The sequence below is a fragment of the Arabidopsis thaliana genome, chromosome 5, assembly GCF_000001735.4.
Source record: "Arabidopsis thaliana chromosome 5, partial sequence".
Lineage (NCBI taxonomy): Eukaryota > Viridiplantae > Streptophyta > Magnoliopsida > Brassicales > Brassicaceae > Arabidopsis > Arabidopsis thaliana.
Window position 1 is genome coordinate 18,520,275 of NC_003076.8, and position 13,774 is coordinate 18,534,048.

The window sequence follows — 13,774 nt, forward strand, 5'->3', positions numbered from 1 at the left end:
TTTTGGTGCTAATTTATATTTTAAAATCAAAATGTAAATCATATATATCCTACACCATGAGAAAAATAAATTAATATATTTATTTATTTTAGTTTTATCAAATTTAATTTGACTATAATTAGTTTATGTTATTTGAATTTAATTTATTTTAACTTAATTTAATAAAAATTATTTTAATTAAACTAGAACTCAAACCCGTCGTGATATCGCAGAGAAAAATATTATAAATTTGTTTATATAATAATTTCTTTAAAACAAATCTAACTCCAAATGATGCATATTATAAATTTCGTAGTTATTCAATAGTATATATATAACTAACCGGAAAAAATAACCGTAAATATTTTGACTAGAAAATTACAATATAGGAAGGTTGCAATAAAAGACACAAGCGAGAAAAAACAATCGTCAATATTTTTTACGGAAAGTTGCGATTAAAAGACACAACCGTTCAGAGTGCAGAAAGACATTTATTTAAGTTTAATTTAATTTAATTCTGTTTAATTTAATTATTTTTAATTATTCTTTAATTTATATTTTTTGATCGCTAAGTTGTTCGTTTGCATGTCGCTGATCCAGCGACCAAAAACAGTCGACTAATCGCTGAAACCAGTAACTGATCGCTAAAAATTTCAGCGACCAAAAATTGCGGTCGCTGGTCGTTGGCGACTGTCGCTACTTTTGGTCGCTGAACCAGCGACAAGCAAACGAACAACTTTTAGTCGCTGTCGCTGGTTTCAGTCGCCAGCGACAGGCAAACGAACAGGACCATCGTCTAGAAAAACCTATTTTGGGTTAATTAATAATTAATGTTCTAAAATACAGTACAGTATGCATAACCGTATTTATGTTGTACTGTGATAAATCGTACTGCATTTTCGCTATACAAGTTTTTATACGCTGGCAATTGTATAGTTGTATATACAACATTGATACGGTAAACACTATATTTTTAAAATGATTCGAAAACCAAAATAATATTATTTTTTTGTCAAAAAGTTATATTATTTTATTAGTGTTTTCGATTTTTTAAATATTAGAATATTTTGATAACTGTTTTGTCAAGTTGGAAATTTTAAATATACAATGTCCTGCCGTAGATAATCTAATGTATAAGCGTTATGTTATAACAACTGAATATAAGAGTATTGTAAGTCCTACTCGGTCGAATAAATTGAATAAAAAGTGGGGAAAAATAATTGAGAGGCATCGACGTACATAGTTGGCTACGAAAAAGTAGCTAAGCATTTGATTGGGAGATTCTGTTTCATCATATGCCTTCTGTTTTCTTGGGAAAATATAATCTCTCCTGCCCGTTTTTTGTTTGCTATGACAACTCTCAGTCTCTCATAACAGAATTCAGAGTTTTTTTTTATATTTAGATAATCTGAAACTGATTTATATATTATCTTCTTCCATTTTGGGAGGTGATCATATAAGATAGAACAAGAATTAGAGTTAGACGACAGCTAATTTTCAAGCAGAGAATAGCTCTGATTTTTTTACTGTAACTTTAGACCATATGTGTATTCGTATTTACAGTTTGCACAGAAAAAAAAAACACATGTATTTCTAATTTTCTATGTACCTTTTTATGTTAAAGTACCATTGAAGTATTTTTGTTTATGTCAACATGCTTGTGTGGATTTTACTGGAGAACAACACATTAATCATTTTAATAAAAATCACTAGACTATATATTCTACAATGTTGTTGAGGTTTACGCGCTACTATAGTTGAATACTCATAAGAGATATTTTGAAAGTAAAACTTTCACTTTGTAAAGATAATATATGGGTATAAAAAATATTTGTTTGCACGTTTATTCTTGGAGTATAAGAGATTTCATTCGACCATACTCATTTGTCCTTATCTTAAAATACTTTATTTCGTTTTTGTCTTCATCCAAGAATCACCATATCTTATTATCCATTTTTTTTGGGTTCAGCTAGCAAGTAGCATCCCTTCGATAGACTGAGGAGAAAAAATAAACAATTATCTGGCTCTTACCGAATCTAAGATTTTGGCCATTTTCTCCCCTTTTTCTTTTGTGCAAACCATTACAATATCTATGGATAGATCTTCATATTTCACATGTATGATATATGAATGATTCCACTGCAATAAGTTATCAAACTAAGAGACGGCAATGTTTTTTTTTCTTAATTCATTTCACTGCAATGACGTTATTTTATTGTTGTTGGTGAGATATCCCGGCTGCGAGTTTGAAGACTCTTGTATAGATGATTTGAAGACACTAAAATATTTCTTCTCATTTCATTAATTTGATAATATTTTAATAGTGTGTTAAAAATAAAATATATATACAGTATACTCCTTCTGTTTTATAAAGATTGTCGCTGTATTTTCAATGCACAATTTTGAATAAAAATCCATTTTTAATCCTATTTCTTTAGTGTATTAATAAGAGAGATAATTTTGTTTAGTATATTATTAATTAAGGGGTATAATCTAACTTTTTAATAGTTTTCTTAATAGTTTTTGTGAAAAATATAGAATGATATTTTTTTGTGAATCAAAGAAAATATAAATATATATTTAAGTATTGTGAACCTAAACCCGACTAATTAATCTCAAGATTCGGGACGAGACGATTGATAATATTATAAGACTGCAAAAACTATCCCTCGAAAGAAGCTATTGATAATATAGTAGAACATGAAATATATCATCCCTAACAAAAAAAAAAGCTTGAAACTAACTTCTTGCGCTAACCACTATCTCACAACACCTTTGGTAATCCTTACAGTTTTGTTACTGAAATGAAATTATGTCCTTTAATCTGAATTTGATGTTTTAACACGATACTAATAACAATTAACAAAACTGAGTGGTGGGGACATTCTATAAACTTGTTTGCAATCTTAGTTTGACCAATATAATTGACATATTTTGTGCTTGTATATATGTTTGTATTGTACAAGGACTTGCCAAAGCCTATATGCCAAGGTCCCAAAACCAAAGCCTAAGACCCATGCTCGAGCATGTCATTCCTTGTTTTACTTGGAGTTGGAACTTAATTCATACATATTGTATGTATGTGTAGTATGATCTAATTTGAAAAATATTTTTAATAATTCACGTTACAGAATAATTTAAATTTTTACAAAGTAATTGTATAAAGAAATTTAAATAGAAAGTCTGTTTCATTACAATATTATTTTATTGTAGTATTTAAAATGAAAAATACGATAACATTTGGTAGTATTTAAAAAACTGGTCATCAAGTTTTTAACATTTCAGAATAGCGACTCAGCTATTATAGGAATGTTGAATCCATAAAAGTGGTGCCAGTCTGAGCATAACATAGACGGATGAAGAAAATCGGAACGTGATAATATTTTTCTTATATCTTAGAAAATAAGAAAAGATATGTGGTATGCGTTTGTCAATATAATTAGTAAGAGAAACCTTTATATCTTAAAAGCATACTTTGAAGTTTCCTCTATTTCAGAAACTAATATTTTTCTAAGTAAATAATAGAATTCGTTTTCCTTTAAGACTTGGGCATGTTACGTTTTTTGAAGATGTTAACAAGATATTTTTGGATGCCTCTTATGATAAGAACATCCACTTTGTATGGCTGATTGAGTTTTGCAACTAATAGTATTCTCTTTGAAAAAAAATATTTCTCATTATTATTTTTCAAAATAATATATCATTTTTTTTTTTTTGGTAAGTATCAAATTTCCTATGATATGTATTCATTTTGAATACATCAACTTCTTATTATTGTAAGCCAAAAATGTAAAATTTGATCACCTATATTTAATCGACATATTAGTGATATTTAATAAATTACTTGCACCCATATTTTTTTTTTTGACATCTTTGAATCGATAATATCCGATCTATAACCAATCTCTATAATACGGGATAATACGGCTTAATGGAATTGAACTCTGATAGGAAAGGTGTAATCAAAATGGAGTTAACCACTTAACTAAAACTACATCCCTGACCATATTTTTATTTATTTAAAAGTGTTCTCTCCATTAAACAAAGGAGAAACTCTTATACAGTGGACCAACAATCGATAAGAAAAACGACTGAAACAATTAATACAACATAAAAATCGTGAGCTAAATATTGTTTTTGCAGGAATATCATATTACGAAACTAGTCGTAAGAATATAGCGGTATCAACAACATATTATATGTAAATTTACATTTAGGGATAACATAACGATTATCGACGATATTAACACAAACCAAAAGACTCCAAATTCAGGTCATTTGTATACATTTTCTACAACAATATTTTCTTAGTTTGATCAAAAAAATATTCAACACTTGTGTAAAGTTTAGTAACAATGTGAAAACGAGGCTTAAATTGGATTGGATAAGAGTAAACGATAATGTTTGGGTTGGGCCAAGTTGTTAATAGTGGAAGATATAGCCATATAGGGATGGCCCAATTTAGTTTATGAACTTATGACTTCCCAAAAGTTGCAAATCTTTCTTTAGATTGGTCCAATTTATTGATATTATAGAATTACCTCACAAAAAGAATATAATGTTGACTATACAATAGGATAATATTTTATTTTATACATACATTTTGAACATTATTTCTATATACACAATTATAATTTGCACTGAACAAGAAGAAACAGAAAACTAGTACTAACTGACATAATTAAATAAAAGTGAGCCGGATCGTAATTAAACTTTAAACCGGGAAATTTGATAACCGGGAAGATATCCACGTCAGCAGCACGATAACACCGCCATCGCTTTCCTTAATTTACCTTTTCTCTCTCGACAAAGATATTGACTAAAAGTCAAACAGTCGTTACCGGAATCAATGGCCGGGATTAAAACTTCTCCGGCGACGATTAAGCTCTTCACCGTTCTATTCCTCATTCTCACAATCTCATCTCCATCACCCAAATTCGTAAACGCCTTCACTTTCCCATTTTCCTTCACACAATACAAAACCCTAATCTCAATCTCACGATCACTCCTCCTCCGCGTCGCAAACCTACGCGCTTCACGTGGAGACGCATTGGGTTCGTCTCGTGTACGAGCAATGGCTGATGAAATCGATCGTGGATTAGGGTTAGGGTTTATAAGCAGAGCTTGGTCTGTTGGTTGGGATTATATGTGGAATTACGCTTGGAGAAAGGGAGGGATTGACTACGGTGAGATGTATGGTGCGATTGGTGATCTCAATGAGCTTATGGGTTTAGTGACTGAGTTTAATAGAGCTGAATCTAATGCTGATAAAGCTAGCTCTGTTGCTCGGAGTTATGGCAAAGCTCTTCGTGTTTCGAACAAATTGCTTCGTCGTCTTCTTAGAATCTTTGCTAAATCGGTATGGATTATCATAACTCTTAAAAGGATTGATTTTTAGATTCATTTACTCTATGGATCACAGAATCTGCTTGGAGTAGAAGTAAAGAGTGATACTTTGCTCATTAGTATACGAAATGAAGGCATGGGTTGTTGTCAAGAATTGTAGTTAGAAAATTGGATTTTGATTACTGCAAATATTGAATGTGAAGTTTCTAGTGGTAATTTGTAACTGAAATGCTCTATTTATGTGTTGAGTAGCTGAGCTTGAGAGTTGTCTCTTATGTTAGGTCTCAAGCAGAAGTCTGCTTAAGTAGAGAAAAGAATGATACTTTAGTTAAAGTTTGATGAAAGCATGGGTGTCAAGAATTATAGTGAAAAATTGTATTTTCTCGATTACTGCCAATTGGAAGGTGCAGTTTCTAGTGATACTCTGTTACTTTTTCTGTAACTGGAGTTCTCTATATATGTGTTGAGTAGGTGAGCTTGAGAGTTGTCTCTTCTGTTAGGTCCCAAGCTCTCTTTGTTTTTCGTAATGGATAGTACACTAAACAAAATGCAATATCTGCGCTTGAAGTAGAGAAAATAATGATACGTCATACGTTATTCATTGAGTTACGAAACTAAAGCACTGGTAGTCAAGAATTTACAGTAAAAGGTTAGACCTGATTAGTGATTACTGCATATTTGTCATCGGAACTGTTGGAGTATTGTTGCTTCTTAGTTGTTTCTAATGATTGTTCTCTACTTGTTCTGTTATTGGAGTTATATATCTATGTGTTGAGTAGGTACGCTTGAGAGTTGCATTTTTATTATTAAGTTGTTCCTTGCTTTGCTTTGATCCTAATGGACCTGTTTGCTATTGAAGTTACTCTTTGTCTCGAGCATTCAATAGAGTTTTACTGTTATTCTCTAGGCTGAAAACTTACGGACATTGTTGTGTGTTTTCGTGTTATAATTGTTAGGGTGCATTGAGGGAGTTTTGGGAGATGGTGCAAGCTGAAGTAGTCGATGGAGAGTTACTACAAGACTGTCTCGAAGTAGGCGGAAACGACGTTAAGAGTTTGCTTCAAATAGCAAAGGACATGGCTGTACAGTTTTTTTCTTCTCAAAGCCGTTCCTCTGATGAACTTTAGCTACAAAGCAGAGCGCTTTCACCTACGTTCCTTCTTTCCGTTTTGTTCCACATCGGATGTGACCCTTTTGGCACGTTGTACTATTGTATGCATTAGCCAACTCCTCTAGGAAATCCTCCATAACCATTTTGTTCATTACAACTTTCGCTAGATAAGTTCAAGGGATGTATAGACTAGAAAACGATTTGTTTGTTCGTTTATAAGTCTAAGACATTCGTAGACTAGAAACTCGAGGTTCTTTTGTAATTTCATCAATCTAAGCACACATTTTGTAATCGAAAAAAGTCCTAATGATCTTGTGAATATCTTTGAAAACACACAAGTCTACCGACATCTAGAGCCATTGTAGGTATCCAACACTTGCTGTGATTGGTAAACTTTCCCCATTCATAGTTAATATTTTATCGACAAAACAACTCAAAATTCTTCTGTTTCATAGCTCTCATTGCTGGAATTTTGCCTCTATTGTATAGTAGAGTTCATAAATACAACAACCATGTGGTTGGTGAATGGTGGAATAGATCTGAAAATTAGTTTTTTAGTATTCAGAATATTTCTTTGTTTGAACATGTTTGCTTTTTTAACTAATTTTTCTGTCATAATCCAAATTTATTGATGAATGTCATCAATTTTGTTTATATTATAGTAACCAAATTTATTGGGATTTCTGTTTTCCACACTTTCCCTCGTCTTATTAATCCATGTGGTGACTGCTTGAATAAGAAAGTTTGAATCTTGATTTGAGTAAATTTTTGGGTCCCAAAGTAGATTTTGCTTTTAAGGATCATATGCAAAACAGAGCAAATGAAACTTAATACTTTCAACTACTCAACATTTGGTTCATAAGATCATCATCATCATCATGACATGGAGCTCACTCTCTGTCTTTCATTTAATTTCACTCCCTTCCTAACACATGGCAAATCCTCAACATCATTATTCACCGTTGATTCGACCAAGTGAGATTGAGCTTGGCCGTTAGATTTGAGTATATCCTAGAATGAGAGGAACATGTAATGCAAATGTGGACCCTTTATGTCATGTTTTTATGTTTCTTACACTATGCCAATTTCATTTCAAGGACTAGTCATTTTACTTTTTCCACATGCATTGTACTAAAATAACCAAACAACTTAAGGTGAGTAAATTTAGCTTAAGCATGTTACTGTCTTGTGGTTTAAATTACCGTGATGATTTTCATATGATGAATAGTATATAGATATTTGAACCTAAAACCTATGGAAACTGTTTTTTAATATAATTAACAACTTCGTAGAAGTTTTGAAGAAATGAAGATAGTTTTAAGGTTATTAAAGTTATATAATCACATAGTATTAATAATCGTCATTATGTCATTTTTCAAATCTACAAATGCAGTAATTAGTTAATCTTCACTTTCCTTCTCGAGACAAGTTGTTTTTTACTAACTTTCTCGAGCATTGGTACTTTGAGGAACCAAAGTCAACAGCTCGATTTCCAAAGCAAAACATTAAAATCGAACCGTCACAATGCATACAAGTTGGGGGGATTCAGAGTAAAGAAAATAAACAACATTGACAGAAGTAATAACTCTCCACCATCTTTAGTTATATGTCTCTGATGGATCAATTCATAGTTCCACCAAAAATACTCAATTATTTCACATATATAAACACACATCACATTTACTTTTACATTTAACATCCAAACATCATTGCCGCGTGAACATTTAATGCTTCTTCAACCGTTAAAAAACTTTATAAAATAACAGTTTCTCATTCTCTCCATATTCTTCAAAACTATATTATATAAACACATTTTTCGTTTCTTCACATTCACAAAACATCTCTCTCTTTCTTCTCCCATTCACTCACTATCTTGCTCCTAGAAAAAGATGGCGAGAATGAGTTTGATGATCATGATGATTATGGTTGCTGTGACCATGATTAACATTGCTAAGAGTGATCCCATTGCACCATGTTACTTCATATTTGGTGACTCTTTGGTTGATAATGGCAACAATAATCAGCTTCAGTCATTAGCTAGAGCTAATTACTTTCCTTACGGTATTGACTTTGCTGCCGGTCCAACCGGTCGGTTTAGCAACGGCTTAACCACTGTCGATGTTATCGGTAATTCTTACTAACTGCATTTTTTCTCTGTTTCCTCTGTTTTTATTCCCACTTAGACTATTTTTTTGCTCTGTTTCTTTCAAAACATTAGCTCAGCTTTTGGGTTTCGAGGACTACATTACACCTTACGCTTCTGCAAGAGGACAAGACATTCTCCGAGGAGTTAACTATGCTTCCGCTGCTGCCGGAATCCGAGACGAAACCGGCAGACAATTGGTAACTACTACTACTATTTCTCTTTGACAAAAAAACTATTACTATTCGGTTTATGTTTTGGTTTTGGTCTGGTTTGATATATTTGAATTTGGCTTATCTTGTTCTAGAGCTTCTTAAAACTTGACTTGTTCTTGTTATTGTTCCTCAGGGAGGTCGAATAGCATTTGCAGGGCAAGTAGCAAATCACGTGAACACTGTGTCACAAGTAGTGAACATACTTGGTGATCAAAACGAAGCCTCGAATTACCTCAGCAAATGCATTTACTCTATCGGATTAGGCAGTAACGATTATCTTAACAACTACTTCATGCCTACTTTTTACTCTACCGGTAACCAGTTCTCCCCCGAATCCTATGCCGACGATCTCGTTGCCCGTTACACCGAACAACTCAGGGTTCGTATACACACTTCTATATCCTCTGTTTCTTAGTTTTCCTCTGGTTTTGCCTCTCTGTTTTATAGTTTCTACTCTGGTTCTTTATGTTACTTGATCCTCTGAGTGAGAGATTAAGGTTTTAATGTCTGTTTTTTTTTGTGATGGAGCAGGTACTGTATACCAATGGAGCGAGGAAGTTTGCGTTGATAGGAGTCGGGGCAATCGGTTGCAGCCCGAACGAGCTAGCTCAAAACAGCAGAGACGGAAGAACGTGTGACGAAAGAATCAACTCAGCGAACAGAATCTTTAACAGCAAACTCATATCTATAGTCGACGCTTTTAACCAGAACACACCAGATGCAAAATTCACTTACATCAACGCTTATGGCATCTTCCAAGACATTATTACAAACCCTGCTCGCTACGGTAATAGATCAATCATCAAATTGTGATTGAAGTAAACGTTTTTTCTTATGATGATTTGCTCAAAGTTTCGTTGAAAATTTTGCAGGGTTTAGAGTGACAAATGCAGGATGTTGTGGAGTTGGGAGGAACAATGGACAGATAACTTGTCTTCCAGGTCAAGCACCATGTCTAAATAGGAATGAGTATGTGTTTTGGGATGCGTTTCATCCCGGTGAAGCTGCGAATATTGTTATTGGAAGACGATCTTTTAAGCGAGAAGCTGCTTCTGATGCTCATCCTTATGATATTCAGCAGCTAGCATCTCTCTAAAGAGAGAAAGATCTTTTGGTTGTCTAAGTATTTTGATAGTTCTTCAATGGCAGCTGAGTTTTGGACTCAAGAAGAAGTGATTTGGTTTGTGTTGTGTGATGTCATAACTGTTTATGTAATGATTTGGAGTTACTGTTTATCTCTTTTTCTCTTAACAGTTTTATAAATTTGATTCTTTCATTACAAATGTGTTAGTTCGTCTTTGCTCCAAAACAAAAGAAAGTGGAACCAAAGAAGGAAGTTCAAACCAAACATATTCAGAAATGTCGTTGGGTGGTTCATGGTTGGTTGGTTGGTTTTTAAATTTATTGCAATTTTAATTTAACTGACTAAATACTTAAAAATGAAAAGGTAGAAGAAAATAGTGTACCATGATTTTTAAATGATAGTAGCATATGGTAATGTTAAAAATCGATCTAATTGAAAATGCCTTGAAAGTTGAGGCATTATTTAGGCTTTAGAGAAAAGTTCATGAATTACTACTCTCTTTTTGAATCATCTAAGAGGGTTTAGACTTTAGATGATAAAAGCTAAAAATTCTACAACACATTACTAATCATCAAAGCTATTCATATTGGGCCTGTAAGGCTTTAATCTTGAAAATATGATAAAAGATGAAGCCCAATTTTGTGTGGTTGCTTTGTTTGCCAGCAAGGATTGCTGATTGTCCAACACAAAGCTTTTTTATTATCTTCTTTGAGATTATTCTTTATCTGGATAGAGAAGATAATGAGCTCCTTGGGGTTTTCAGTTGGAACTTGTTCTCCTCCAAGTGAGAAAAGAAAATGCAGATTTCTTGTGAATAATAGCTTAAACAAAGCAGAGGCTATTAACTTGAGAAACAAGCAAAAAGTTTCTTCTGATCCTGAGTTAAGTTTTGCCCAATTATCCTCATGTGGTAGAAGAGAAGCAATTATTGGTTTTGGTTTCTCTATTGGCTTGCTTGATAATGTTTCTGCATTAGCCGAAACAACTTCTTGTGAATTCTCTGTGTCTCCTTCTGGTCTTGCTTTTTGTGATAAAGTTGTTGGTTATGGTCCTGAAGCTGTTAAAGGGCAACTAATCAAGGTGATTTTTAAGTATATCAATAATATCTCAAATTACAATGACTTTTTGCAATTTCTTTATGAATGTTTGATGATTCTTGAATGTTTATTGCAGGCACATTATGTAGGGAAGTTGGAGAATGGGAAAGTCTTTGATAGTAGCTATAATCGAGGGAAACCTCTTACTTTCCGAATTGGTGTTGGTGAGGTAATCAAGGATAAACATTACTTTTGCCAAAGCCTCCCATTTGTTTAAACTTTTAACATTATGTGAGAAAACATACTATACAGGTGATAAAAGGTTGGGATCAAGGAATCCTTGGCTCTGATGGAATTCCTCCTATGCTTACTGGTATATATGCTCAATTTTTAAAAAATTTAACATAGCATATACAGAGGAAACATGAAACTTTAGTTGCATGTAACTAAACTAGATAGTGGTCATCACTATGCTTAGACCATAAGACCTTAGAAACACTGAAAGAATCTTTTGTATGTAACTAGATAGTGTTCATCAGTTTGTATCCTAATCTCTATAACTTTCTACCATAATATTTAGATATTTATGTTAGAGGTATATAGTTTAAGTCTACATAGTGTTTAAAATAATTTGATTTCAACAGAAATATTGTCATGTTTACATCATATAACTCTGTTGGTCTAATCTGCAGTTTTGATTTGGTTTCTTTCTTCAGGTGGGAAACGAACATTGAGGATTCCTCCAGAACTCGCGTATGGTGATCGAGGCGCAGGTTGCAAAGGAGGTAAAAATATATTTTGATCACAAAATCTTATGTTATATTGTTGATAATAAGCTAATTAATTAACTAAGCCTAAACTTGTTTTCGCGCAGGCTCATGCCTTATTCCTCCAGCTTCGGTTCTTCTCTTTGACATTGAGTACATAGGTAAAGCTTGAGAGAGCTTTTTTGCTTTTGCTTTGCCTTTTCTGAGCCATATCATACTCTTGTTTGAATCATCCTTATAGAAGAAAAAAATATGTCTATTATTTTTTCTACTATGTAATCAAGTGAATATCTCAGCTTTTTCTATCTTTTGTTTGGTTTTCTACCTTTTATCTATTACTAAAATATGAAAATTCAATAAACCAAGTAAAACCGGAAACCCAAACTCAAATCCAGAGAAATGATTTTCAGACAAAAAAAATTCGTCAAAAGATCTCTGACATATCTATCCAAACGTCGTATAGTGTAGTTCCCGATTTCTCAGACACTAGAAGTAGAACGTTGATAAGCTAACGTAAGAAGCAAGTAGATGCGGTAGAAACACAAGAAAAGGAGCGTTAAACAGAGCAAGTTGCATAAAATAGAGACCATTGGGAGATCAAAGATCTAGACATAAACTTTCTTGGGGGCAAAAATATTGAAGAATATTACATGTTTCAGATTAGTGTACCGGTAAATTTGTGGGGGTGGCTTCCAAAACTCCGATGTCGGTCGGGTTACATTATTTATAATTTGTAACAGATTTATTCTCTCTTTTTTGCCAAAGTTTTTATGATGGCTTTTAATCTTACCGATCACTATTCACAAGGTAAATGATTGTTCTCTCCGATGGATGGCTTAGTAATAGTATCTTCCACTCGAACCCTCAACATGATCCAACTGTGATCTATGTTGTTTTTGCTTTTTTCGAATCCTAAAGATCAGAAAAGAATAATTAACTTAAAGGTTTTCCTATGATTTTAGGTTTTTATTTCTTCTTGTTAAGGTTCAGCGAGCTTGTAGTTATATGAATTTATGGCGATTTTGTTTTTATAATAATATTTGGAGTTTTTCTCCTTTCATCTGTTCTAATTTTTGTAAGCCAATTTTTTTTGGGAAAATAATCCAAAGAGAACTAATTATAGATGCAATTTCTATAACGTAGCAAGCAAAAACAAAATTCATTCGAATAACTTTGATTGTTTTGAATGAATCGTTGACGTAATAAGATTATTTTTTTCATGATACCTAGACTAATCTTCCTTCCTATCAAATTTGGGTTAATATATGTAACAACCATAGAAGATAAAGATCTTTGGAAGACGTACCGTTTTAAATTGGTGCTGCCACCTTAAAAAATAATTATGAGATTTTTCTTATGAAAAACGAATTCTAACAAATTCTAAACCAAAAAATGCAATAACAACATAAAATGCAAAGATATATATATATTCTAACACGAAATCATATCTAATTAATTACATCATATGAAGAAAAATAAAAACAAACGAAAACGTAAATCTAATTTCAAAACCGTATTCCAACAAAAAGTCATCATGCCTACAAATGCAATTGAAGCAAGAAAATGAAATCCGATGTGGCTTCAACAAAAGTTCTTTGAACACTTTAATCAACACCTCAACAAAAATCACCTCCATAATGAACACCTCGTGCACAAACCACTATTTTTTGGGAAGGGAAAGTTTGATATGAGATATAATCAGAGTAAATGAAAAGATAGTAAATAACTTAGTTTAGTTATAATAATATTCAAAAATGATGGTAAAAACACTAGTCATTTATAATTTTTATATATAGGAGTATCTTTTCATATCTCGTGTATATTCTTTTGATCATTGTTTAATAAGTAATTCATTTTCTTTCTTTTAAGTGTAGAAAGATTTTACAATAGGATATTTCAGATGATTCATGTGGATGGCCAGAATTCTAACTCCTTTAATGAAATCTCATGATGCATATATATATAATCTCATTCATTACATGTTTTTTTGTGTTTTTTCTTTCTGTTTAAATACAAGTCTTATCATACCACATTAGCTTTTATCTCGTAACTCCAAAGTCCGATACAATACATGTCACTCTCAACTTTGATC

The 13,774-nt window shown here is 32.5% G+C and overlaps 3 protein-coding genes across 3 annotated transcripts; all 3 read left to right on the top strand.

The window, feature by feature from the left end:
• Positions 1-4,614: 4,614 nt before the first annotated feature.
• AT5G45660 (adenine phosphoribosyltransferase) lies at positions 4,615-6,766 on the top strand. The gene is made up of 2 exons (NM_203161.3): positions 4,615-5,338; positions 6,282-6,766. The coding sequence occupies exons 1-2, from the start codon at positions 4,829-4,831 to the stop codon at positions 6,450-6,452; spliced, it is 681 nt and encodes a 226-aa protein (NP_974890.1). The 5' UTR covers positions 4,615-4,828; the 3' UTR covers positions 6,453-6,766.
• Positions 6,767-7,992: 1,226 nt separating this feature from the next.
• AT5G45670 (GDSL-like Lipase/Acylhydrolase superfamily protein) lies at positions 7,993-10,227 on the top strand. The gene is made up of 5 exons (NM_123934.4): positions 7,993-8,563; positions 8,655-8,779; positions 8,928-9,173; positions 9,326-9,581; positions 9,667-10,227. Exons 1-5 carry the CDS (start codon positions 8,326-8,328, stop codon positions 9,888-9,890), a joined length of 1,089 nt encoding a protein of 362 aa, NP_199379.1. The 5' UTR covers positions 7,993-8,325; the 3' UTR covers positions 9,891-10,227.
• A 332-nt stretch (positions 10,228-10,559) lies between these two features.
• Positions 10,560-12,063, top strand: FKBP13 (FK506-binding protein 13). Its single transcript, NM_123935.5, has 5 exons — positions 10,560-10,958; positions 11,052-11,144; positions 11,228-11,288; positions 11,632-11,700; positions 11,790-12,063. Exons 1-5 carry the CDS (start codon positions 10,620-10,622, stop codon positions 11,852-11,854), a joined length of 627 nt encoding a protein of 208 aa, NP_199380.1. The 5' UTR covers positions 10,560-10,619; the 3' UTR covers positions 11,855-12,063.
• Positions 12,064-13,774: the final 1,711 nt, after the last annotated feature.